General features: G+C 43.8%; 1 protein-coding gene across 1 annotated transcript in view; it reads left to right on the forward strand.

Annotated features, from left to right (window-relative positions):
* The window catches only part of BRIP1 (BRCA1 interacting DNA helicase 1), a gene marked incomplete at its 5' end in the record, with an annotated part of 552,808 nt that overhangs the window by 464,376 nt on the left and 61,218 nt on the right, over window positions 1–27,214 (forward strand). Inside the window, 2 exons of the mRNA XM_082245708.1 lie at window positions 7,351–7,510; window positions 10,636–10,757. Coding sequence (XP_082101834.1) covers window positions 7,351–7,510; window positions 10,636–10,757 — 282 coding nt within the window. The remainder of the gene's footprint in view (window positions 1–7,350; window positions 7,511–10,635; window positions 10,758–27,214) is intronic.

A 27,214-nucleotide genomic window follows, 5' to 3' on the forward strand; every position in this document is an offset into this window, starting at 1 on the left:
TCGCAAGACGCTGGCGGATTTTCCCTACGCAGGCTCTCGCCTTTTTGACGAGGCTTTGGATACTCTGATTAAAGGAGTTACGGGGGCAAGAGTACTCTCTTACCCCAGACTTACAAGCATAAGTCCTTCCGTGGTAAACGGAACTCCTCGTTTAGGCCCTCTCAGGAGTCCTTTCGTGCCTTTCGGTCGCAATCCAAGGGCAAGCCCTTCAAAGGCCAAGGCTCCCAGTAGAAGCCGTGGGCGGGTAAGCAGAAGTCCGGCCAGTCCGGTTCGGCTGCCCTTGCCAGTTCCGCCTGAAGGGGCGTCCTCACCCGTTTCTGGGGTGGGGGGACGTCTGCGCGGTTTCCTCCAACCTTGGCTGACCCGCATTTGGGACAGATGGGTTCTGGAAATCGTTCGATCTGGTTACAAGATCGAATTTCTCTCTCGGCCGGCGGGCAGATTTTTTCCCTCAAATCTTCAGCTGTCTCCGGAGCGGTTGCAGGATCGGCACCTGGCGGTGCGGGACCTGCGGGCCCAAGGAGTGGTGGTTCCGGTGCCTCTGTTCACTGTGCCCAGAAAGGAGGGCAAGGTGCGTCCGATTCTGGACTTGAAAGCTCTGAACCGCTTCGTGCGTGTTCGCAAGTTCCGCATGGAATCCCTGCGCTCAGTGGTGGCTGCCCTGAGTCCGGGGGAATTCATGGCCTCCATCGATTTGAAGGATGCGTACCTACACATCCCCATTTTCGAGGGACACCAGAGGTACCTTCGATTCGCCATTGCGGAGGATCACTACCAATTCGTGGCGTTACTTTTCGGTCTCGCTTCGGCTCCGCGGGTTTTTACCAAGGTGCTGGCGCCGGTTCTGGCCCTGTTACGAGCACAGGGCATTGCTGTCTTGGGGTATCTGGACGATCTCCTGATCAGGTCACATGCCAGCCAGAGCCTGGTGACCGACCTGTCCACCACGGTGCAGACACTGCAAGAGTTCGGTTGGACCATAAACATTCCGAAGTCGACTCTGTGTCCTTCAGTTCGCCTTCCCTATCTGGGAATGGTTCTGGACTCTGTTCAAGCTTCAGGGCCGTCCAGTTCGGGTTCAGACGGACAATGCCACCGCAGTGGCCTATATCAACCATCAAGGGGGCACCAGGAGTGCCCGGGCGGCTCAGGAAGTGGCCGACATTCTGTCCTGGGCCGAGACGCACGTCCCGGCGATAACGGCAGTTCACATACCGGGGGTGGAGAACTGGCAGGCGGACTATCTGAGTCGCCAGACCCTAGACCAGGGGGAATGGTCCCTTCACCCGGATGTCTTCCAGATGCTGTGCGTGAAGTGGGGTTCCCCAGATGTGGACCTGTTCGCGTCTCGTCTAAACAACCAACGTGGAAAGGTTCGTGGCAAGAACGCGCGATCCTCAGGCGGACGCTTCAGACGCGTTAGTGGCGCCCTGGCATCAGTATCGTCTGATGTATGCCTTTCCCCCGATTCAACTACTGTCCAGGCTCCTTCGCAGGTTAGCCTCGGAACCGCATTCGGTGATTCTGGTGGCACCGGACTGGCCTCGCCGGTCTTGGTACGCAGACCTCGTCAATCTGGCAGTCGACGCTCCGGGAAGACCTTCTGTCTCAAGGGCCGATATTCCATCCTGCTTTACAGTCGCTGGCTTTAACGGCCTGGCTGTTGAAAGCCAGGTCCTGAAGGATAGGGGTCTCTCCCCTGAGGTCATTCCCACTTTGATCAAGGCTAGACAAGCCTCTTCAGGGAAGATTTACTACCGTACTTGGAAAGCGTATTTTGCCTGGTGTGAGTCCAGGGGGTTTTCCCCCCGCTCATACTCGGTGTCGAGAGTGTTGGCTTTCCTCCAAACTGGAGTGGACCAGCGTTTGGCGCTGGCCACGATCAAGGGCCAGATTTCTGCGCTGGCCGTTCTTTTTCAGCGCCCTGTGGCGTCAAATTCATTGATTTGCACTTTTGTTCAGGGGGTGCGACATTTGGCCCCTCCTAGGAGGGAACCTTTGCCTCCATGGGACTTGAACTTAGTTCTGTCCGTGTTGCAACATGCTCCTTTTGAAAAAATCAGGGAGATCTCGTTGTCTCTGTTGTCCAAAAAGGTAGCCTTTTTGGTGGTGATCACTTCGGCTCGCAGGGTGTCGGAGCTGGCGGCTTTGTCCTGCAGCTCTCCCTACCTGGTGATTCACAAGGATAAGGTGGTCTTGCAACCTATTCCATCCTTTCTTCCGAAAGTGGTCTCGGATTTTCACCTTAATGAAGACATTGTCTTGCCTTCGCTCTGCGCGAAGCCTAAGCATCCGAAGGAGGTTGCCTTGCATTCCTTGGATGTTGTCCGGGCGATCAGGGTTTACCTATCATCCACTAAATCTTTTCGCAAGTCGGATTCCCTCTTTGTCCTTCCTGAGGGACCTCGGAAGGGCATGGCGGCGTCGGCTGCGACAATCGCCAAATGGATCAGACAGACCATTGAGCAAGCCTATGCTTTGAAGGGGAAGGTTCCTCCCTTCCCTGTGAAGGCGCACTCTACCAGATCCTTGAGTACGTCTTGGGCCTACCGGCATCAGGCTTCTGTGGCCCAGGTGTGTACGGCGGCAACTTGGTCGTCCGTTCACACCTTCTCAAAGTTTTATAAGGTGGATGTTCAGGCATCGGCCGATGCCTCCTTTGGCCGTAAAGTTCTCAGTGCGGCAGTGCCTTAGAGACCCTTGTTTTTGGGTCCTTGGCTGTTGGGGTGTTTTGCCCCTGGGTTACTTGTTTTCCTGGGTTGTTGCTCCTGTTGAGCATGTTTTCCTGTTGCCCAGTTGGTTCTCTTACTATGGTAAGGTTCCTTTCTCTTATGTGGGTACTGCGTTGCTTGATATGCGGCTGCGTCTCCCACCCCTCATGTCTACACTGCTTTGTGACATCCCATTGGTGAAGACTTGTGAGTGGGCGGCGACTGTCGGAGGACGTAAGAGAAAACTGAATTTTTGTAAAATCTTACCGTAAAATTCCTTTCTCTGAGTCCTCCGACAGTCGCCGCCCCCCACCCCTCTTTTGGGGTTTTTGTGTACTCTTACTGCTATGCTACCAAACTGAGTTGGGAATGCTGGTGCAGGGAGGTATTGACTAAGGGGACAGCCCCTAGGGGTGTGTCTATGCTAAAAGCTTTTGTTATTAACAAATCTTGTGCCTAGCTACTCCTGCGAAACAAAGGTCAATACCCATTGGTGAAGACTTGTGAGTGGGCGGCGACTGTCGGAGGACTCAGAGAAAGGAATTTTATGGTAAGATTTTACAAAAATTCCGTTATTTTTTACATTCCGCTATAAAACATTGCTAATAATTTTTTATTTTTTTTTTAAATCTAATTTTTTTTCATTTTAGGCCAATTTGTATTCTGCTGCATATTTTTGGTAAAAAAAAAAAAATCCCAAAAAGCGTATATTAATTGGTTTGCGCAAAAGTTATAGCGTTTACAAACTACGGGATAGATTTATGGACTTTTTATTTATTAGTAATGGTGATCAGTGATTTTTATCGGGACTGCGACATTGCGGCGGACAGATCTGATACCTAACTGACATTTTTTGGGGACCAGTGACATTAATACAGTAATCAGTGCTAAATAATATGCACTATTACTGTATAAATGACACTGGGGGTGATCAAGGGGTTAAATGTGTTCCCTTTTGTGGTTACTGTGTGGGGGAGATGGGTTGGACAGAGGCAGGGAGAGATCGGTGATTCAGCTAAGCTCTGCCTCTCTGACAGAAGACCCGCCAGCTTGGTTTACTTAAGCAGGCAGTTGTTCTGTCATTCTAGCCAAAGATCGCGGGAGACCGGCAGCGATCGAGCCAGAGCCTCTTGCGTTCTGGCTCCCGCTGTGTCTAATCACGCCACCGCCGAATCCACATGATTATGCCGCAGTAAATCTGTGTGGGGCGGCCAGCAAGTGGTAAATAGCAAGTTTTAATGGCCCCTTTTCTTTTTTTTTTTTTCCCCTTCCTTCTTTTTCCCCTTACTGTTTTCTTAATAAAGTAAATGTAAACAATATACACTAAAAGCAGGGGTTGTCTGTGTATAGTGCTTGCTTTCTGCTGAACTTAAGGCAGATTTACTAAAAAAAAAAAAAAAAAAGTATTCCGATATGTAGCACAGATTCCCCAGGAAGCTGCTGCATAGATGTCAGGTCCTCCCCCAGTGGTGGTGGTAATTGGAACAAACAACTCACTAACACACTAGTAGTGTAAACTGGGCTTTATTTGAGAAACAATTAAATCCTTGTAGAAGAATAATTTCTGATGACAAATGGCAATAACGAGGAAAACTTAACAATTACAACAACAGTTATTGCCAGATATAAGGGACAACACTATGGCCTATATGTAATACTGAGGTCCTAAATATAACACTGGCCAGTGGGGAGTCTAACACACAGTCTGCTGGAGTTGAAGACTGTGAACTCATGTTCACTCTTTTTGGCAAGAGTATTTACAGTATAATCCAAAGGGAATACCTTAAAATTCTGGGCTAACACTCCATATGGCAATAAAGTTAAAGTCATTATAAAGGTGAAAATGTTTAGATTTCTGCAATTCGTAAATTAAGGTAAACAACGTTCCTATGGCATTTCTTCAACCCCCCATGCCTCTAAATGCTTACCTGAATCCACTCTCAATCCAACACTGTCTCCGTCGGCAGGCCCAGTTTCCTCTCATTCTGCATTAACTGGACACTGGCCATTGCCTCCTGCTGCTGTCAGTCAGATCCTGTGAGAAGGGAGTGGGGGCAAGATTGAGCTGCACTGTATGTGTGTATGGATACACACAGCCCAGCTTGGGCATGCACCCAAACGAGTGCCTCATTAGCACACAGCTTGCTATAGGGGCTCTTGGAGAAGAGAAAGAATGGACAGTGCCGGCGGGGGACCCCAGAAGAGGGGGTATGGGACCAATACCATTGCACAGAGCAAGAAAGTATAAAAAAAAAAAAAAAAAAAGACTTTATTAGCACATTAGTAAAACCAACAGCAACGTCAATATCAATACAGGTGACCTAAGAGGCCTCTCAACATTTGTGTGGGGTAAAGTCTGCCCCGCAGAGGTCAAGTGAGAAGTCACACTACACACGGGGCTCCCCCCTCAAGCCATCGCAAGCTCAATCTGTAGGTATCTCTATCTCTGGAGCCTTCAGTTCTCAGCCGGGTGGGCCTCCTAAGTTCTCTCCTCAACGCAGCACTGCAAATTGAAGCTCCTTCATTCTGGTGTCTGACCCAAAGTAGCTCAATACTGTAAAGCAGCTTAGTCCTCACCTGTTGGAGTCAGTGCTCCTGCAGACAGTCTCTCTAGCCCTATAGCCTCTGTTATTCTGGGCTTTGCTTGCAACTCAGCACAACTCACCAGCAGCCCTCATGGTGCTCTCTGCCCTCCCCAGCTCTGTGCACAGCACCGCATTCAGTCTCCCCTCTTTCTTGGCTCCTGGCACCTTGCTCCTGAGCCCCCCAGTGCGGTTTCTCTTCCCCTCTGCCCTGGGTGTCAGGGGGTAAAGTCTGGCCGCAGAATGTGGCCAATCAACATCCTCTCCTAATTTTTTACAATATGACCACAGCTGCTCCTATATTGAGGACACTTTGCTTTCCTTTAGCAGCTGTCCATCCAAATGGCTGGGGAATTTAGGCAGGCCATGGCAATAATGTTAAACCTGGTAAAAAAAAAAGAGATTTATGCCATAATGTATTGGTATGCAGAGCATATTAGTAAATTTTGGCAGACTTACTTGCCAAGTGATCCCCTTCAGCACTGCTTTGTCAACGCTCATGGCTACATAGTTACATAGCCTGGTTGAAAAAGACACAAGTCCATCTAGTTTAACAGTCGCTTCCATCTGTGGGAAGCCCTCTCACTCTATGGTTTTACGGAGAATCTTCGGAAATACCCTTGACAGAGCAGTTTGGTTTTTTTTTTAACTTTATTTACATCTTAGAAACTTCTTCATGACCCTTCAACCCTCTCTCTTAACAGCACTGAAGCACTTAGATTTTAAAGCAATGCTTAACCAAGAAGAAAATGTAAGCATCAAGCACATGAGAAAACGTGCATGGCAAAAGGCTTTTAGATCAATGAATTTCCTCTGAGACTCACTGACTTTTTGCACTAACAACAGCGTTGATACTGTGATTTTATTGGGAATGTAATAGATTTTTTTTAGTTTTTATTCTCCCTAAGTATTAACTGAGGCAGGTTGAAATATTATTTAGTGTTTCAGTTTGGTGAAATGCCCAGTAGATTCCGCTTGGTATAAAAAGCTAAATGGAAGGTTCTGGTTAAATCATTTTATCTTTTAATCATTTAGCCATCCTTTCCTTACCTTTCCTGAATGGCTCATTTGTTTCACAGCTCACTTACATCGTGATATTCCATATCAATATGTTTACTGCCCAATTGGAGTGCTAATTTTGTAGTCTCTTTGCAAGTATAACAGTTCTGGAATGATTATAGTTGTAACAGCTCTGCTGGCAGCTAAGTGAGCGTGCAGTAAATGTCATTTCCAGATACCTTTCATGACTCTTCATTGTGTAACATATCTAATAAACATCACTGTGTAGACCCAATATGTCGACTTTTTATAATAAATAGAGTTCAGGTCTTTTAGATAAAAAATTTGACTACTGTTCTGAAGATATATTTGATAAACTATCTGCCTTATTTAAACCAATATGCAGTATTCTTTAGTAGCCAGTCAAAGTCAGTAAATTGAAATTTTCTCATGTGTTACTGTACTTTAGATTTGTTTTTTTTCTACATATTTCATTTTAAATGCATTTTTAAGGAGGCTTATACTTTAGGCATTTATATGTTTTTTTGAGAGAGTTTTTGAAAGTTTCTACACCAAGCAATATTGTATGGCAAATTTTAATTCTGCAAGCAATACTGGATTTAAGTTGGTAACACCCCCCTTTCCCAGCAGCTTATGCTCACCTTTCCTTATATCCCCAGCCCTGTACCTGTATTTATTAAATAACTGAAATTGTAGAAAGTGTTATTTTTCAGTATTTTAATAGGTTATTTTGCAAAGAACGTAATGTATATGGTTTATAGGAATACTGTGCCATTCAGGAAACACCATCTGCTGGCTGATACAAAAGGATTACCAGGGTTCAGTATTAGCCATCAACACCATTGCTGGTAAACCGTTATGGCTATAGACCTTGTTTTTCCTGTTATCTGTTTTAAGCATGAAAAGGCAAATTTCCAGCTAAAGCTTTCTGTATAGTGTAAACACTATAAAGCTAGCTTCACTGTTAATGAGACTGCCTAGTAGACTAGAATATTATTATATAAACCACTGACAATTTCTTAAACTGAATCTTTCAGATGCTGGAAAAATTAAAAGACAGATGGATGCATACAGGCTTATGGGAGAACTTAGAGAAAATCAAGACTGTCATTAAAGAACCACAAGGAGGAGATAAGACGGACTTTGATAGATTGCTGCAGATCTATTATGATGCTATACGTTTTAGAGGTGAAAAAGGTATGTTTGACAAATCTGTGTGTTGTAAGAGCAAATGAAAAAAGATTATAAGTATACCAAATACGTGAAATTGTGGATATTTGTTGCAGCCATTAGTGTAGCAGACAAAATTTATTTTTGTCTTTACATATAGATTTGACAGTTTTATAATATTTATGTGCAAATGTATCTATTTTATCCTACAGTAGAGGACAAAAGAATTGATTCATAGACCAATGTATTCATAAAACTCTTCCCACTTGAGACTCCAGTGTTTTGCTAGTGTCCTTATGTGATGGATGCCTTCTCTTTTTTTTCTTCTCTAAGAATTTCCTACTATTTTTCACCAGATTTATTTTACCTTCGACTGGCACTTCTATCAAGACATGACTGCTTATTGCTTTTCATGACTCACTAGCAGTTTCAGTTTTTCTGTTACCATCAAGTATACCTTGGCGGTATGTTTGCTATTGGCTCTAGATCCTGTGTTTAGTGCTTACCTTGGAATGTGGGGCAACAAGTGTAGCTGCAGGGTGCTATAAGGGTCCAGGGTCCTGGTCCATTCCTACGGCACTCAGGTCCTTAAGGGGTATGCCTACTGCAGAAGGCAAAGCCTGGACCCTAAACAGGACTAGTGATGTAGACAAGGCAAGTTAGTCTCCTGTACCTTTATACATATTGGTTCTTGGATATACTTGTCTTGATGGATCTGTAATATACACTACATCTTTATCCTACAAGACATACTGCAGTGCTATCCACACAAGCAGTTAGACACAGGATAAGACATAGTTTATTGAGGGGAAGAGAATCTCAAATTTTAGTGTGTCATTCAACTTTATAGGGTTTATTTATTTCAGTTTGGTGGTCTTCATCTCACTACCATAAGTTTCTCTCTACCTAGTGTTGTAGTGCTTGTAGCATCCTGCACACTTACAGCCACCATTTTCTGCTGACAACTGAAGCTGATAGTTGGTTGTCCTACCTCTTGCTAAATACCTTAGAGATACAGCCATTGAAAACATGCTTCCACCTTATACAATGATTGGCCAAGCTTGGAGAGGTTATTCATTCTTTATGACAACTTTGATGCCTATCCTATAGAAGTAGAATTTTACAAGCAGTGGTCTGTCTACCCCCTCCTTTAAGGACTGAAGAACTCTTTCTTTGTCCGGCCTTGCCCTACATCCAGCCCTAGCCACTTTTTCCTTTGCCCAGACTATGGCAAACTGGGCTGGAGAAAAATAAAATTAGTTTTACCCTGATATAGATAATCCCAAACTTTCTTCAAGATTGCAGCTTTTGCCTTTGGTCCTTCTTTTACAGGGGTGTCCAACATTTTGACCTTCCTGGGCCACATTAGAGGAGGAATTGTCTTGGTCCACACATAAAATCCACTAACAATAAGTATGGCTAATGAGCAGAAAAATTCAGACAGATCACAAGTTAATGATCACTGATATAGATAATGTAACTATCTGAGTAATAAAACTTTTTTTTGTTTGTACCGGACAAGGTGGATGACAGATCAGTGTTGCCAGCTGCTGCTGCCATTACCATGTGATCGCTGTGACCAATCACAGCAGATCACATAACAATTGTACACAACGGATGGCTTCTATTCATGCCATTCATTGTTTCTATTGTGTTGATCTCTGATTAGTCACAGTGATCATATGGTACAGACAGGGCTAATCACAGACCATCTGGCAACAACTGAATTAAGGGGGTTCCTACCCCATTATCACAATTCCCTAAGGAATGAACATGCCTCTTGTATAAGATCTGTTTGTCCCCTCCATCTACTGCAGGTCCAAGCCCAATTGACCTGCTAAAAAACCTTTTTACACTGAAAGTTCAGGGTGAAGGAGTAGTCTACTGGGGAGAAGACTACCATGTTTTGTGGCACATATTTTTTTGGGCCCCTTGTCACTTCCTGAGCAGGATACCTTGGAGTCTTGCTACCGCAATACTTTTTGTTGCCAAGCCCACATCCTATCTGTTGTTTCCCCTGACCTTTTACTACCTAAGCACCCAGATCTTTTCCTGAAATCCTCCTTTAGTGTGAAAGTTCTTTTCCACCCAACTGGGTCGTCGACCTTTTATATAGAGCTCATCTTTTGTGCACATTTTCTTCCAAATATCTTTGTTTGCCAGGAGGCTGTTTGGGCCCCTGCTTTTACTTGTGTCGACTGCAAGGTGCTTCTGCTGTTACCTGTTTATTTGGGTCATTTGACCTTTCTTGTGTTTTGTGGGTCTGTTGCTGCTGTTTTAGCTTGATTTATTGCTATGGGACATCTCTTAATCTATGAATCAATTCTTGTGTCCTGTGCTGTACGATACAGAATGGAAAATAGGAATTTGGATGTACCTGTTAGAATTCCATATCTTGGAAAACAGTACAAGACACAGGTCCCCCTCCTTTTGTTTTTTTGTCCCTCTGTGAGCTCCTTAGTGCTTGATAAAAAAAAAAGACACAGGTCCCCCTCTTTTGTTTTTTTGTCCCTCTGTGATCTCCTTAGTGCTTGATAAAAAACTGAAGTCTCCTGGAGTCGGTGGGGTTATAAGAATACACTGGAAGGTGGACCCAGTGAAGCTTTTGCCAGTTTCCAATCATCTAAAGGTAGTGGCGTTGAACCCAAAGCCCATGATCTATAAAAAGATTCTTAGGTTCTCCAATATACAGAATTTACAGGAACGTCAAATTTTCTATTTTTTGCAGTATATCCACTTTCTTTCAATACAAACAACTGTCACACAGCTTCATTTATTCCAACAGCAGGAGGTAGATATATCTAGCGTTGAATGTTTGTCTGCCTGGGATACTAGAGGGTCTATGTATAAAGCACTGAATATGACTTTCACTGAACTTTGTCTGGTGGATAATCGGTCAATTGCCATTTAATAATCATGGACCTGGAACATCCTCCGCCAGAGAATGCTTGATGAAAGTCACATTCACTGCTTTAGATATTGACCCGTATATGTTTTTCTTGTCACAGTGTTATGCCATATTGTTCGTAATGCATTATGATATGAGACGTGAAACTACTTCTGTCAGGGTAGCTGTGAAACTATTCCAGTTCCTTGGGTAGCTTCATGTAGATTTATTTTAAATAACTACAAAATTGTATGTGTTGTTTCAGATGGTGCCCTGCTGATTGCTGTTTGCAGAGGTAAAGTGAGTGAAGGACTGGACTTTTCAGATGACAACGCCCGGGCAGTTGTAACTGTAGGAATTCCTTTTCCTAATGTAAAGGATCTTCAAGTATGTATGGCATTACTGCAGTTAATATTGCTATATCATATCAGATTTAATTTTTTCTTTAATGAAACCATTTGAAGAATTTTAGATTTGACCTTAAAGTAAACCTTTACATTTCCCAAGCATGCAAACATTGTGGCGCTTTTCATAATTTGTTTAGGCTCCGCATAATATATAGCAACTTTTTGTCAAGTCAGCAACAATGCCCTCATCTCCATCTCTTGTCATTCCTCTGGCTGCTGAATCATGCAAAGATCAATGACACATGGCAATCACAGAAAGAGCAGAGGTGTCTCTGTGAATGACAGCTTGTTTTAACCAACCTAAGGTACTTAAGAGGCACCTAACTGGGGAATAACTGGTTCTCTACTGACTGACTGGAGCAGAGAATTTATTCTTATTACGCACCAATGAGATGTTTATAAGCCTAACATCTAAATGCAGTTTTTGAAATTTTGTGAAAGGAAAGGGTTGCTTTACATTAGGTGGTACTCTCCACTGCTAACAGTATAATTTCCAAAAATACAAAGGAGTATGAAAAATATAAGTATCTTGCTCCACTGAAAAGTAATCTTTAACATTTTATTTAAATTTTTTCTAGTTCTTTCTAAACTTACTTTGCAAATCCCATACATAGTTACATAGTAGGTGAGGCTGAATAAAGACAATAGTCCATCCAGTTCAACCTGTGTAGATGTGTGTGGCCGTAATCATCTCTCATACCCCTGAATGTTGTGATCCTTGAGATGTACGTCTAAGAGTCTTTTGAAAGCCACCATACTTCCCGCAGAAAACACCTCTTGTGATAGAGAATTCCACAATCTTGTGGCCCTTAACAGTAAAGAACCCCCCACGTTGCCTGAGGTTAAAATGCTTCTCCTCTAATCACATTGTATGCCCTCGAGTCCTCGTGCAATCCTTTCGACTGAATAGCTTTTTTTCCTATGCTGAGATCACCATTGAGGTATTTATAAATTGCTATCATGTCCCCTCTCAGGCGTCCCTTCTCCAAGGAGAATAAATCAAGCGATTGCAGATGCTCTTCATAATTAAGGTCCTCCAATCCCTTAATTAGTTTAGTTGCCCTTCTCTGGAGTCTCTCCAGCTCCAACACATCCCTCCTGAGGACTGGCGATCAGAACTGGACAGAATACTAGAGTTTTATTAAGTGGAAGGATTATAGTTTTATCTCTGGAATACATCCCTTTCTTTATGCATGCTAATATTCTGCCGGCTTTGGCAGCTGCCGCTTGACATTGCATGCTATTGCTTAGTCTATCCTCTACCAAGACTCCCAGATCTTTCTCCATTTTTGATTCCCCCAAAGGTTCCCCCCCTAAAGTGTATTGTGCTTTTATGTTTTTAGTCCCCAAGTGCAAAACCTTACACTTCTCCACATTAAACCTCATTTGCCATGTAAATGCCCACTCTGTTATTTTGTTCAGGTCATTCTGTAGGATATCTGCTTAATGCTGTGCAGTTATTGCCCTGCCCAATTTTGTGTCATCTGCAAAAACTGATATAGAACTACTGATCCCATCCTCAATGCTGTTTATGAATAAATTAAACAAGGTTGGACCCAGGACTGAGCCCTGGGGGACCCCACTTACCACCTCAGACCAGTCTGAGTATGCGCTATTTATTACCACCCTTTGGACACGCCCTTTTAGCCAGTTCCGTATCCAAAAGCAAACCTTGCAGTCGATGCTTGCAGACCTTATTTTATAAATTAAGCGCTTGCGGGGAACTGTATCAAATGCCTTAGCGAAATCCAGGTACACCACATCCACTGGTCTCCCCCTATCTAGCTCACAGCTCACCTCCTCGTAGAATGTTAAGAGATTGGTTTGACAAGAACGCCCATTTGTAAACCCGTGCTGATTACTGCTGATGATGTTGTCTTTAACAAACCCTACGATATAGTCCCTTATCATCCCCTCCAGAAGTTTACATACTATTGATGTCAGACTGACAGGCCTATAATTTCCCGAGACATGCCTCTGCCCTTTTTTGAATATCGGTATCACGTTAGTACAATTCCTGTCATAATACTGTCAGCAAAGACCAGGAACAGTGGTCTAGATATAGTCTTACTAAGTTCATTGAGTACTCTCGGATGTACGCCATCCGGGCCTGGTGATTTATTTGTGTTAATTTTGTCCAGCCTTTCCCTGATTTCACCCTCTGTTAGCCATAGCGGCAAGTCCTGTGTATTACTACTAACCATATAGTCGTGGTCATTTTACCCCTCCTTTTCCTGTGTAAAGACTGACGAGAAAAAGGCGTTCAGCATGGTTGCTTTTTCAGTGTCCTCTGTAACCATCCTCCCATCATCGTTAATTATGTCTGCAATATGCTCTGCCCTAGTTTTTTTGCTGTTGATATATTTAAAGAATTTCTTTGGGTTCTTTTTACTATCCTCCGCTATTTGTCTCTCAAACTTGATTTTAGCCATTTTGATTTCGTATTTACTTTTCCTATTTGCCTCCTTGTATTGCTCGAAAGACGATACTGTGCCCTCTGTTTTATATTTCTTGAAGGCCATTTGGTTTCCCCTTATACGTTTTTTAACATTACGGTTTAGCCAGCCAGGTTTGGCTTTGTCTCTTCTAAATTTATTTCCCATAGGAATGCACTGCGAGGTGCATTTGTTTAATATGTTCCTAAAGCATTCCCATTTTTCCTCTGTGGTCAGTGTTCCTAGGGTTTGGTCCCAGTTTACCCTTTCCATCATTGAGCACAATTTGGGAAAGTTTGCCCTTCTGAAGTTTAGGGTTCCTATGTTCCCCACTTGCCTTGTTATATTGTTATATATGCTAAATGTGATCATCCTATGATCGCTAGAGCCCAGGTTGTCCTGGACTCCTGACTCTGAGATTAGATCTGGGTCATTAGTGATCAATAGATCCAGCACTGCATTTTCTCTAGTAGGAGAATCCACCAACTGAGACATGTAGTTGTCCTGTAAGGTTTCCGTGAATAGACGGGCCTTCTGTGAGTGAGTAGTCCCCTCTTCCCAGTCAATGTCGGGATAATTAAAGTCCCAAATATGATGACTGATCCCAGTTTTGCCACTTTACCCAACAGTGATATAAATTCCAGCTCTACCTCCTCCCTTTGGTTGGGTGGCCTATAGCAAACCCCCACAATTACTTTTCCATTTACTTCTTCCCTATGGAGTTCTACCCACACGGATTCTAACTCCATACTCATAATATGATACAATATAATATCCATAATATCACTCCTCTCTATCACCCTTACATTATTCTTGACATAGAGACATACCCCTCCCACTCTTATTCCTACCCTGTCCTTCCGGTACACCGGATATTGGCCAGCAAGTCATGTGAGGTGTCGAACCAAGTTTCCGTTATTCCCACAAGGTCTATGTCCTCCTCATGTGCTAACATTTCCAACTCATCCATTTTATTAGCTAGGCTCCTGGCATTTGCATATACCCCTCTTAGTTTTGTGGAAGTTGAAAGTGAATGGTGATTATTTTTATTCCTGTTTGGTCTGAGGTTTTCCCGCACAGACCCCCCAATTGACGTTATGGAACTACTGTCGCTGCTGACTCTAATACTGCCTTCTGTCCTTTGCTCCCTCCTGACTGACTCTACCTCTGAGCCCTCCCCCCGTCTCCTAGTTTAAAAGCCCCTTCAACTTGGTGGCCATCTTTCTCTCCAAAAGAGCTGTACCATCCCCATTAAGGTGCAGCCCATCCTTACTAAAGAGCCGGTAGCAGACTGAGAAATCAGCCCAGTTCTCCGGGAACCCAAACCCCTCCTTCCTACACCAGTTCCTCAGCCACTTGTTAAGTTCCCTAATCTCCTTCTGCCTCTCTGGTGTGGCTGGAGGTACAGGCAGTATTTCAGAGAAAACCACCTTGGAGGTCCTATTCTTCAATCTATTCCCTAAGTCCCTGAAATCGTTCTTTAGGATTCTCCACCTTCCTCTTACTTGGTCATTAGTGCCCACATGCACCATGACCGCTGGGTCATCCCCAGCCCGCCCAATAATCTGTCTACCCGATCAGCGATGTGCCGAACTCGAGTACCCGGTAAACAATATACTGTCTGGCTACCGCAATCTTTTCGACAGATTGCCCTCTCTGTCCTCTTGATGATTGAGTCCCTCACTACCACAACCTGTCTAACCTTTCCTGAGTCTCGGCCCCCCTTCTTTCTGGAGCCACCACTCCCCTGGCAGCTGGGGGAGGGCGCCTGCTCCAGCACTGCCACCCCTGAGCTGATATCCCCATCATCATGCAACTTGGCAAATTTGTTAGGGTGTTCCAACTCAGGACTGGCCTCCCTGGCACTCTTCCCTCTACCCTTCCTAACGGTCACCCAACTGCCTACCTCTGATGCCTGCATCTCCTCTACTCCTCCCACCTCTATGCTGGCCCCTGCCAGCGCCTGATGGGTAATGTCCAAGGTCCTTTCCAGGTTATTGATGCTACGTAGTGTTGCCACTATGTTTTTTTAGATCCAGGATCTGGGCTTCCAGAGAAACAAGTCGCACACATCCTGCACAGCAGTATTCGCCCTCGATTGGTTCGTCAAGGAACGCATACATGGAACAAGAAGTGCACTGAGTGGCATCCCCAATCCTGTCGGACATTATTACCCTCTACTCTATGGGGATAATTAGTAATGACCTGCTATTCCTAACCTACTCTACCTCTATCTCTCCCCTGGTACTAAACCTGGAGTACTCACCAGTCACTGAGATACTCACCAGTTGCTAAGATACTTACCAGTCCTCCCAGGTACTCAGTCGCAGAGCACGGTCAGTCAGTCGCAGAGCACAGTCAGTCGCAGAGCACAGTCAGTCGCAGAGCACAGTCAGTTGCAGAGCACAGTCAGTCGCAGAGCACAGTCAGTCGCAAAGCAGTCAGTCGCAGGTCACAGTCACTTAGTTACCCCCCAATCAGCTGATCAGTCTCCCTACTCACATCCCTCAGTCCTCCGCCGCTCTGTCACTGGTCCCTTGAGTCTTCTGTACCCGCACCCGGCTTCCTCGTGCGGCTTCCCCGTACGTGTCATCCGCGGCTCCTCCTCCACACACAGCTCTCTTCCCCCGCCTTGCTTGCAGCTGCAGCTGCTTCTCTGCACACTGCCTCTGCTTCCGGGAACGCTCTCCCCCTCGTCCGCTTCCCGGATTTGTTATCTCGACTTTTCTCGGCTCAGTCACTCGACTCTCACTCACTCTCTCTCCCTCCCTCACTCACACACGCGCTCCACTCCACACACACGCTCAGCTCACTCTGATCCCGCGCTTTTCCCCCGCAGCACTTAGTTGAATTCTGTAACAAGTTTTCACTATGCCCTGTGGGTAGGCAGTGGCACTGCTGAGTCACAGAATTCACAAAGCCTGCCTTCTGAACTAGGAGTTTTAGGAGGCATGGTCAGTACAGGAATTGGTGCAGGCAGGCAGCATGGTACAATAGGATATGTAGGAGGAAAAGCTGAAAAGCATGCTAGGAATCCTGGAAGTTTTTGGAATGAGATGGCCAGCAGACAGGCAGAACTCACATCATGAAAGAAGATTTTCATGTAAGCATGCAGGGATTGCCAAACATTACTATTATTTCTATTGCTATTACAATACTTGTTATGAAATGAAAGTGTATGTTGTGACCAATGATTCCCTTTAAAGTGGTAGTAAAGGTAAATGCAAGTATTTTTTTTATGTTGAAGCTTACTAATTTTTAGAAGTGATAGCTGCATCAGCTTTCTATCCTTTATTTTCATCTTGTCCATAATTCTGTTTGTTTTTAACAGAACAAGCTCTCCTGCAAATTTAGTGTTGAGACAAATACTTTACCACAAACAGGGGTGCTTACAATAATCCGCTTGTAAAACCTTTATCCCGAAAGCAAAAGAAAATGACTACTTGTACACATGTCAGCAGCCTGGGGAATTATGAGAGATGGACACGGGGGCAGTGCAGGCTGGTGTTTGGCTTCAATTTGTTAGTGTATCCATATCTGCTAGTGCATCTAACACTCCCCTCCCCAGAGACTGACAATGCTGCTGTTCAAGGGTGCCCCTGTGTTTTTGTTCATGGTGGCACTGTGCTCCTAGTGGTACGCTAACACAGGAGGTGTTTTCCTGGCCAGATCAGCAGATGAAGACAGAGGTAGAAAGCTTAAAAAATAAAATGAAAGCAGTCACCGCACCTAAAGATTGGTAAGCTGCAATATATTATGTTTTGGGTTTATTACCATTTTAAACCAAAAAACTGCCTATGCAGATAAGTGATGTTTGTAAATGAAAACAAGATGTGCAGCTTTGACCAAAATTGAATAAATGCCCCTGCTATAGGTGTAGATCATTTGCATACCTCTTGAAGCCTGACTGGAAAACTCCCAGAGCATTGCTAGGCTGTTGCTAAGAGAGGCCCAGGAATTACTGTTTACCTTTTCCATCACAGGAGTGAGCTCTTTGATTCAAACCTCCTCAAAGTAGCTCTGAGCTCAGACTTTGAGAGCTCACTCCTGTAATGGTGAAGGTGAGCAGTAATAGCTGGGATCCTCTTTGCAACGTCCTAGGAATTTTCAAGTCAGGCTTTATGAGGTACGCAAATGGCCAACACGTATAACGAAGGCACTGTTCAACTCTAATCAAAGCTGCATAGTTTGTTTTATCTGCAAGAAAAAGTATGTGAACCCTTTGGAATGATATGGATTTCTGCACAAATTGGTCATAAAATGTGATCTGATCATCATCTAATGCCCAACAATAGACAATCACAGTCTGCTTAAACTAATAACACACAAAGAATGAAATGTTGCCATGTTTTTATTGAACACACCATGTAAACATTCACAGTGCAGGTGGAAAAAGTATGTGAACCCCTAGACTAATGACATCTCCAAGAGCTAATTGGAGTGAGATGTCAGCCAACTGGAGTCCAATCAATGAGATGAGATTGGAGGTGTTGGTTACAGCTGCCCTGCCCTGTAAAAAACACACACTAGTCCTGGGTTTGCTTTTCACAAGAAGCATTGCTTGATGTAAATGATGCCTCGCACAAAAGAGCTCTCAGAAGACCTATGATTAAGAATTGTTGACTTGCATAAAGCTGGAAAGGGTTATAAAAGTATCTCCAAAAGCCTTGCTGTTCATCAGTCCACGGTAAGACAAATTGTCTATAAATGGAGAAAGTTCAGCACTGCTGCTACTCTCCCTAGGAGTGGCCGTCCTGTAAAGATGACTGCAAGAGCACAGAGCAGACTGCTCAATGAGGTGAAGAAGAATCCTAGAGTGTCAGCTAAAGACTTACAAAAGTCACTAGCAAATGCTAACATCCCTGTTAGCTAATCTACAATACGTAAAACACTAAACAAGAATGAATTTCATGGGAGGATACCACAGAGGAAGCCACTGCTGTCCAAACAAAACCGTGCGGCACATTTACAGTTTGCACAAGAGCACCTGGATGTTCCGCAGCAGTACTGGCAAAATATTCTGTGGACAGATGAAACCAAAGTTGAGTTGTTTGGAAGAAACACACAACACTATGTGTGGCGAAAAAGAGGCACAGCACACCAACATCAAAACCTCATCCCAACTGTGAAGTATGGTGGTGGGGGCATCATGGTTTAGGGCTGCTTTGCTGCGTCAGGGCCTGGACGGATTGCTATAATCGAAGGAAAAATGAATTCCCAAGTTTATCAAGACATTTTGCAGGAGAACTTAAGGCCATCTGTCTACCAGCTGAAGCTCAACAGAAGATGGGTGTTGCAACAGGACAATGACCCAAAGCATAGAAGTAAATCAACAACAGAATGGCTTAAACAGAAGAAAATACACCTTCTGAAGTGGCCCAGTCAGAGTCCTGATCTCAACCAGATTGAGATGCTGTGGCATGACCTCAAGAAAGTGATTCACACCAGACATCCCAAGAATATTGCTGAACTGAAACAGTTCTGTAAAGAGGAATGGTCAAGAATTACTCCTGACCTTTGTGCACGTCTGATCTGCAACTACAGGAAACGTTTTGGTTGAAGTTATTGCTGCCAAAGGAGGTTCAACCAGTTATTAAATCCAAGGGTTCACATACTTTTTCCACCTGCATTGTGAATGTTTACATGGTTTGTTCAATAAAAACATGGCAACATTTCATTATTTGTCTGTTATTAGTTTAAGCAGACTGTGATTGTCTATTGTTGTGACTTAGATAATGATCATCAGATCACATTTTATGACCAATTTGTGCAGAAATCCATATCATTCCAAAGGGTTCACATACTTTTTCTTGCAGCTGTATATTCTTGAGGTGATTGTAGCTGTACTGCTTGGACCTTGAAGCAGGGGGTACACCCCAAAAGTTTGTCCTGAAAATCTTGATGTTAGTGCAGATAAAAAATAAACTAACACATTAAAATCATTTACTGAACAGAAACCTGTACTGAAATACATAGATTGCCATTCCTGACTGACCTCTGAAATTGCTAGTTGCCTACGCTTTAACATTTAGAAATCATTTTTAAAGAAGTTTTCAATATTTGTAATTCTGCAGCATGAAAATATTGCCTTGCAGTCCTGCTATTAAGGTCTTCATTCAGGATCTTCATGTTATAGGGTGACTGTGATCTGTCCCTCTATTCCAATTGTTATCCTGTTTTGTCATCCTCTCACATGCCTTCCCAATGGAGACTACATGTGGCCATGCCTACATACATCGTACAAAAATGGTCCAGTGTTGTCACCTTTAGAAATGCTGCCTTGAGAAATGATGGACAGCAGTTGGTGGAGGAAATGCATGTTGACAGGAGGTGGCTGAAGGAGGACTGTGGTGCTGATATGTATCAGTGGATAAATTATTGTGAAAACAGGGTTTAACTTAAGAAGAATATAGCAATTGTTTGATACATGTGCTTTCTTTTACAAATTGAAATGTTTTAGTCAGGTTTTACATGAACTTTAACAATGAATCTCAGCATAGAGAAATTCTGATCTGCAAATAGATGGTGAGGAATGAGTGGGGGAAGAAGTGGGGGGATGTAGTGTTAGGAGGCTAGGCGGTGAGATTGCTGCTGGGTACCTTTATCCATTGGGTGGGGAGGGAGCATGGGGATTGACTGTTTCTAGTTCTGTGTTGGTCACATGTCTAAATCTAGACCCAGAGAGAAGCTAAAAGTACAGGGTAGCAAAAGGAGATAAGGTTTTGGAGGACCAAGAGTTAACTGTATTGACTGATACTCTTATTTACAAAGAGTTAGTTTAGAACTGAGACAGAGAGATGGGGAAGCTGTGGGAGATTTAATATAGGAGAGCCAGGGTACCTAATCTAGTTAGCCCTTTGACCTTTTTGGCCTTATCTCCTTTTGTTATTCCAGTGCTTAGGGTGGTCATAGATGATGCGATTTTGGTGGAAGGAAAGAAAATCACTTCATTCCCCAATCAACACAGTCCGTGTTATTGGGGGAATGCCTCCGGCTGTGTATTCTGCCAGCGGGGGACACGGGGAGAATTTCCAGGTGGGGAGAATACAATGGATACTGCTAGCGGCTATAGCTGCTTACAGTAACCATTAGAGATGGGCTCAGGCGTGTTCGGGTTCCCATGTGCCTGATCACACCAGGAAGCAAACACTTCAAACTGCTAATCACAGACACTGAGACATTTCCCGGTCCACAGCTACACAGATCGGGAAATGTCTTCGTGCCTGTGATTAGCACTGTGCATGGGAACTCGGACATGCCCAAGCCCATCTCTAGTAACTGTATACAGAAAAAATTGACGCGCTAGTTGTACCCAAGCTGCTTAATCGATCAACTTGGGTACAATCAGCCTGCCCATACAGAGCTTGAAATTCGGCCGGTTCCCTGCTGAACTAGCCAAATTTCCACCTATGTATGGCCGGCTTTAGTCCAGCCCTCTCCACCTCTCCTGGAAGGTCTCCTAGTACCTGTTTGCTGTGTGATCTGTGCCTGGGGATTGGTGAGATGTGTGGGAGCCACTTTCAGGGAAACAAAAGCTTTCTTTATAACATTGATATCTTGAAGTCAAAACAAATACGGTAAATGTTCCAATAAGCTGCTGTTTCTAGATTTGTTTTATTTTTTAATGTAGAAAATAACTAATATTGGATCATAAATCAGTGGAAACAAAGAGAGACAAAAATTACCAGGGGCTGCTATTTCTTTTCTTTTTTTTTTTTTTTTTTTTTTTAACAATATTGGTGCTTTATTGAGGAAAAGGAAATCATTCCAATACATACATTACATCACAGTGTCTTGCCGTACACAGATCCCATACATGGAGTTAACACAGTAAACAAAAGATACAATGCAATCACGTACACAAAAACCTAGGGGCTTCTATTTGTAACAGATTTGTTCTATATCCAGCAGATGATTAGGAGTATTATATGATAATCTACCTCTTCCTTGTGCAATGAATTACACATTTTCAAAAATAAGCTGATTAAAAAGAAAAGAATGTTTAAAGTATGTAGTTGTATACTCAATGCACCTAGATAAAATATTCCAGTTTTCCATTTAGATTTACCAAAACCATATAATATGAGGTGAAACCTAAACACTTTTAATTTGTATGCAATCAGGCAGGCCCTTACACTACATAGTTGAAGGTAAATATAATGGAAAATAATTTCGAAAATTGAATAATGTATGGCCAGCCTAATTATTTGGAATTCATTTTTTTCAAAATCATCTTCCAGAACAGCTACCTGAGATAGGCCCCTCCCACCTAGACAGGAAACACACTATCCACATTGTTTAAAAAGCCGTTACGTACAGTCCCTCAGTTGTATGTGTTTCCTCTGGCCAGACAGGAACACTATTTTTCATCCTTTTTTTCCCCTCCCAACTTGCTAGTGGGCAGGAGCCTCTCAGACAGGTGCATGGGTGCCTGAGGGGGGAGTCTAGAACAGAGTCCCTGAGAGACCCCCCTATCTCCTTTTTTATTGATTTTGTGTATCAGGGCGAACGCTTCAGGGGAGGTGCGTGCCCGTTCCTACTGGGTAAAGGAGTCAACGGACTTCCACCTCATTACAGTGCCTAGTGGATGGATGTCATGGCTGCTGGAGGGCTCCGGGCCAGTCTTCCAGGTCCCAACTCCTCATGGTGCCTCTTCCTTCATGGCCCCTGGAGGAAGTCAATGTCATTTCCGCCACTCGGCTTTGACCTTCACCTCTGGCGGCCGACAAGGTCACTTCCAGGTATCGGCACAGGGGCAACTATTTTTTTTTATTGGTTCCCCCTCTGGAGCACTGTGAATAGGGATAGTGCAACATCTAATCTACATCGCCACAGAGGACAGACACAGATGCGGGGGGGGGGCGGTCTTCTGCTGGTGTGGCCATCAAGAAGACAGATCTGGCAGAGACCAGGGAAACATGCACCAAGGAAAGAGGAGGTCCTCTTGTCACTTCCTCCTCTGTGAGTAAGTTCTTGGCTGGTCGAGGGGGCACTGGCTGAGGTATGTGGGCCTCATCTCAGGCGGGGGCATGAGTGTTTGGCTAAATACTTTTCTTTTTTGCACTGGGTGCTGTAGTATTCTCGTCTTCACAGTTCATTTGTTTCTGACTGGGTGGTTTGTGCTGGTTTTAGGCAAATATCCAGGAGGAGAAGAAGGAGCAGCCTTCAGGTGGGGTATTGTCCAAAAATGCTGTGCATCCTGTAAAAAGAAAATGGCCATCACTTGGAGTAAGGCCCTGTGCAAAGATTACTTGGATAAACTTATGAAATAAGAATGAAGTAGTATGCTCAAGGGTTTCTTGCAAATTTTGAAGCATGAATTGGCACTTAAATTTCAGTCCTTTAGAACTCTCATGAATAAGTCTGTACATGGAGACGCAGTTCCGAGTATTTCTGGCACTGGGTTATCTACAGCTGCTTCTAGCCCCAAGGTTGTAAGAGAGGAACAGGGTTCATCAGATTATTCAGAAGATAATTCAGGGGGCTATTCAGATTCCGAAGAGGGGGAAATCTAAGGAAGACAGTAAGTTGCAAAAATTCCTGTTTCCTACGGAGGAAACTGTGGAGCTTATGAAAGCAATAAATGATACTTTGGGATTCGAGGAAAAAGAAAAGGTGTTCACACTTCATGATCAGCTTTATGTTGGGCTCCAGGAAATAAGGTGCATACCTTTCCTGTACATACCACTCTCAAAAAAACAATTCTTTGTGAATGGCAGGTGCTAGAGAAAAAGTCTTCCCTCTCTAAAAGCCGCAAAAGGAGATTCCCTTTTAAGAAAAAAGATATATGTGAGACATGTCCTTGGACAGCTCTCTAGCAAAAGTTTCTAGGAAAACCGACCTGTCGTTTGATGATGGTGGGGCTTTGAAAGACCCCCATGGATCGCAATTCAGAAGGGTGCCTTAAATGTGGATGGGAGGGTAGTGCGGCCAACTCTAGACCAGCGATAGCCACAACATATGTTGCCTGCACGCTTGATTTGTGGTTAGATCAGCTAAATGCCCACCTTCTCCAGGGTACACCCCCCCAAGCAGATTCTAAAATCCCTTCCTGTCTTCCGCTAGAAGGGCTGTTTGGCTGAAATCTTGGCAGGGAGACCAGGCATCCAAGGCCAAACTCTGCAGGCCAACTTACTTCAGTGCTGGAAAGGTCGGCAGATAGGAAGAAGGGGTTTCCACCACCCAAGAAACAAATAGAGAAGAGGTATTTTCACCCTTCCAATTAGCAACAGGCGGCCAGAGGGTATCTTAGGTCAGGCGAAAAGAAGAAGGGTGTCTTATTCAACCCTTGCCAGTGGAAGGATAAGCCACAATCCCAATGACTCGAGGAGTGGTGTGGAAGATTTAGAGCACCTCTGCCATAGTGGATCAATGCAACTTGAAACCAGTTTATCCTAGACATAATCAAGTACAGTTATCGCATAGAACTCGTGGGGAAGTACCTGTGGTTTGCCATCAAAGGGCCAGCGGGCACAATATGCTTTCAGTTTAATGTCCTTCCATTTGGTCTATCTTTGGCACGTCAAACTTTTCCATAGTCTTGGCAGAAATTCTAAATAATCGGAGACTGAAGGGTCTGGAAGTTATCCCTTTCCTGAGACGATCTAATTTTAGAAAGCACAGAGGCATCAACCAAAGAAACTTTGGAAATCTTATTTTCAGGAGACAGAGTGGATTATCAATTTTGAGAAATCCCAGTTCCATCAAAGAGGTTGGTCTACTTTAGTTACGTTCTGGATTTAGAGAACTAAAAGATTTTCCTGACGGAAGAGAAGATTCGTAACCTCCAGCAGCAGTCAGTGAAGTTTCTAGTGTCCCAGTGCTGCTGAATAAGGAACACCATGAGGCTAATAGGCTGGATGACGGCTGCTATCCAAGCAGTTCAGTGGGCCCAGTTGCACACAAGGACTTCACAGAACTACATTTTATCAATGTGGCTCGGTGACCAGCATTCCCTAGACAAGAGAATAATCATCCCCAAGATCGTAAAAGACGCTATCAAATGGCGGACCTGTCCTCAAACCTAATGGTAGGCCGACCATGGAATCACGTGAACCCCACGAGAATAACCACGAATGCCAGTTCATAGGGGTGGGTAGGTCATCTTGGCAAAGATCTAAATCAGAGGAAATGGGATCCCTTCTGGTCAATCCGTTCCTCAAACTTGAGGGAGCTTAAGGCGATAGGGGAGGCCTTAGGGGCAAAAGAAACTCTGGTTCTTGGAAAGCACGTTCAGATCCTCACCAAAAACAGTACGGCAGTAGCCTACATCAATCAGCAGGGAAGCACACGATAAAGGAGCTTGATTTCAGTAGCAGAGGAGATTCTACCCTGGGAAGAATCTAATCTGCTAACCCTTATGGCGGTTCACCTGAATCGCTTGGCCGACAGCTTGAGTCCATTTCAGTTGTTTTTTTATATTTACTTACAGTGGAGATCGAAAGTTTGGGCACCCCAGGTAAAAATTTGTATTAATGTGCATAAAGAAGCCAAGGAAAGATGGAAAAATCTCCAAAAGGCATCAAATTACAGATTAGACATTCTTATAATATGTCAACAAAAGTTAGATTTTATTTCCATCATTGACACTTTCAAAATTACAGAAAACAAAAAAATGGTGTCTGCAAAAGTTTGGGCACCCTGCAGAATTTATAGCATGCACTGCCCCCTTTGCAAGGCTGAGACCTGCCAGTGTCATGGATTGTTCTCAATCATCATCTGGGAAGACCAGGTGATGTCAATCTCAAAGGTTTTAAATGCCCAGACTCATCTGCCCCAACAATCAGCACCATGGGATCTTCTAAGCAGTTGTCTAGAAAACTGAAACTGAAATAGTTGAAGCTCGCAAAGCTGGAGAAGGCTATAAGAAGATAGCAAAGTGTTTTCAGATGTAAATATCCTCTGTTCGGAATGTAATTAAGAAATGGCAGTCATCAGGAACAGTGGAAGTTAAATCAAGATCTGGAAGACCAAGAAAAATATCAGACAGAACAGCTCGCAGGATTGTGAGAAAAACAATTCAAAACCCACGTTTGACTGCACAATCCCTCCAGAAAGATCTGGCAGACACTGGAGTTGTGGTACACTATTCCACTATAAAGAGATACAGTTGTATTCAAAATTATTCAACCCCCACTGAAATTGATTGTTTTGGCCAGTTTGACATTGATTTTGATCATTCAGTCATCCTGCTTACAATTAAATCAAAGAGGCACGTGTAGGTCAGACAAATATAACAACATTTATAATGAAATAACCACAAATGTCTTTTTTGTGCTCACATCATTATCAGTTTTATTCAACCCCCAAGTGACATTCAATCTTAGTACTTAGTAGAACATCCTTTTACAGTTATAACAGCTTTTAAACGTGAAGCATAGCTTGACACAAGTGTCTTGCAGCGATCTACGGGTATCTTCGCCCATTCGTCATGGGCAAAAGCCTCCAGTTCTGTCACATTCGTAGGCTTGTGCGCTGCAAATGCTTTCTTTAAGTCCCACCAGAGGTTCTCAATCGGATTTAAGTCTGGTGACTGTGATGGCCACTCCAAAATGTTCCAGCCTTTAATCTGCAACCATGCTCTAGTGGACTTGGAGGTATGCTTGGGATCATTGTCCTGTTGAAAGGTCCAACGTCTCCCAAGCCTCAGGTTTGTGACGGACTGCATCACATTGTCATCCAATATCTCCTGGTACTGAAGAGAATTCATGGTACCTTGCACACGCTGAAGCTTCCCTGTGCCTGCAGAAGCAAAACAGCCCCAAAGCATGATTGACCCCCCGCCATGCTTCACAGTAGGCAAGGTGTTCTTTTCTTCATAGGCCTTGTTCTTCCTCCTCCAAACATAGCGTTGATCCATGAACCCAAACAGTTCTAATTTTGTTTCATCAGTCCACAGAACACCATCCCAAAACTTCTGTGGTTTGTCCACATGACTTTTGGCATACTGCAGTCGACTCTTCTTATTCTTTGGAGACAGCAAGGGGGTGCGCCTGGGAGTTCTGGCATGGAGGCCTTCATTACGCAGTGTGCGCCGTATTGTCTGAGCAGAAACTTCAGTACCCACATCTGACAAATCTTTTCTCAGTTCCTCAGCAGTCACACGGGGACTTTTCTCCACTCTACGCTTCAGGTAGCGCACAGCAGTCGAAGTCAGCATCTTCTTTCTGCCACGACCAGGTAGCGTTTCAACAGTGCCCTTTGCCTTGAATTTGCGAATGATGCTTCCTATGGTGTCTCTTGGTATGTTTAACATCTTTGCAATCTTCTTATAGCCATTGCCCTTCCTGTGAAGAGTAATCGCCTCTTCTCTTGTCTTCCTGGACCATTCTCTTGACTTCACCATGTTTGTAACCACACCAGTAAATGTCTAGAAGGAGCTGAGTATCACAGTCATTTTAAAGCTGCCTAATTGGTGCTTATTAGGCTTTATTGCTGCTCCCTGACATCCACAGGTGTTTTCAATAGCTGATTGAAAACACTTCAATGAACCTCTGTTCTTCAGAGTGGTAGGCTTTAAGGGGTTGAATAATTGTGTCAATGAAGAATTCACAAAAGAAACATTTACTACTGTATTACAAAACCAATTGATGTCATTTTAGTTGCATATGGTTCTTTAAGAAGTCCTTGTAGGATTTCATTCTGAATACAATTACAAATGTACACTAAATTCCCTAAAACCCTTTACAGCATTGGGGGGTTGAATAATTTTGAATACAACTGTACTTGCACAAATATGGTCTTCATGGAAGAGTCATCAGAAGAAAACCTCTTCTATGTCCTCACCACAAAAATCAGCGTTTGAACTTTGCAAATGAACATATAGACAAGCCTGATGCATTTTGGAAACAAGTTCTGTGGACCGATGGGGTTAAAATTTAACTTTTTGGCCGGAATGATCAAAGGTACGTTTGGAGAAGAAGGGGCACAGGATTTTATGAAAAAAAACCTCTGTCCAACTGTTAAGCTTGGGGGTGGATCAATCATGCTTTGGGGTTGTATT

The sequence above is a fragment of the Pelophylax lessonae genome (assembly GCF_965119305.1).
Source record: "Pelophylax lessonae genome assembly, chromosome: 2".
NCBI classification, from domain to species: Eukaryota; Metazoa; Chordata; class Amphibia; order Anura; family Ranidae; genus Pelophylax; species Pelophylax lessonae.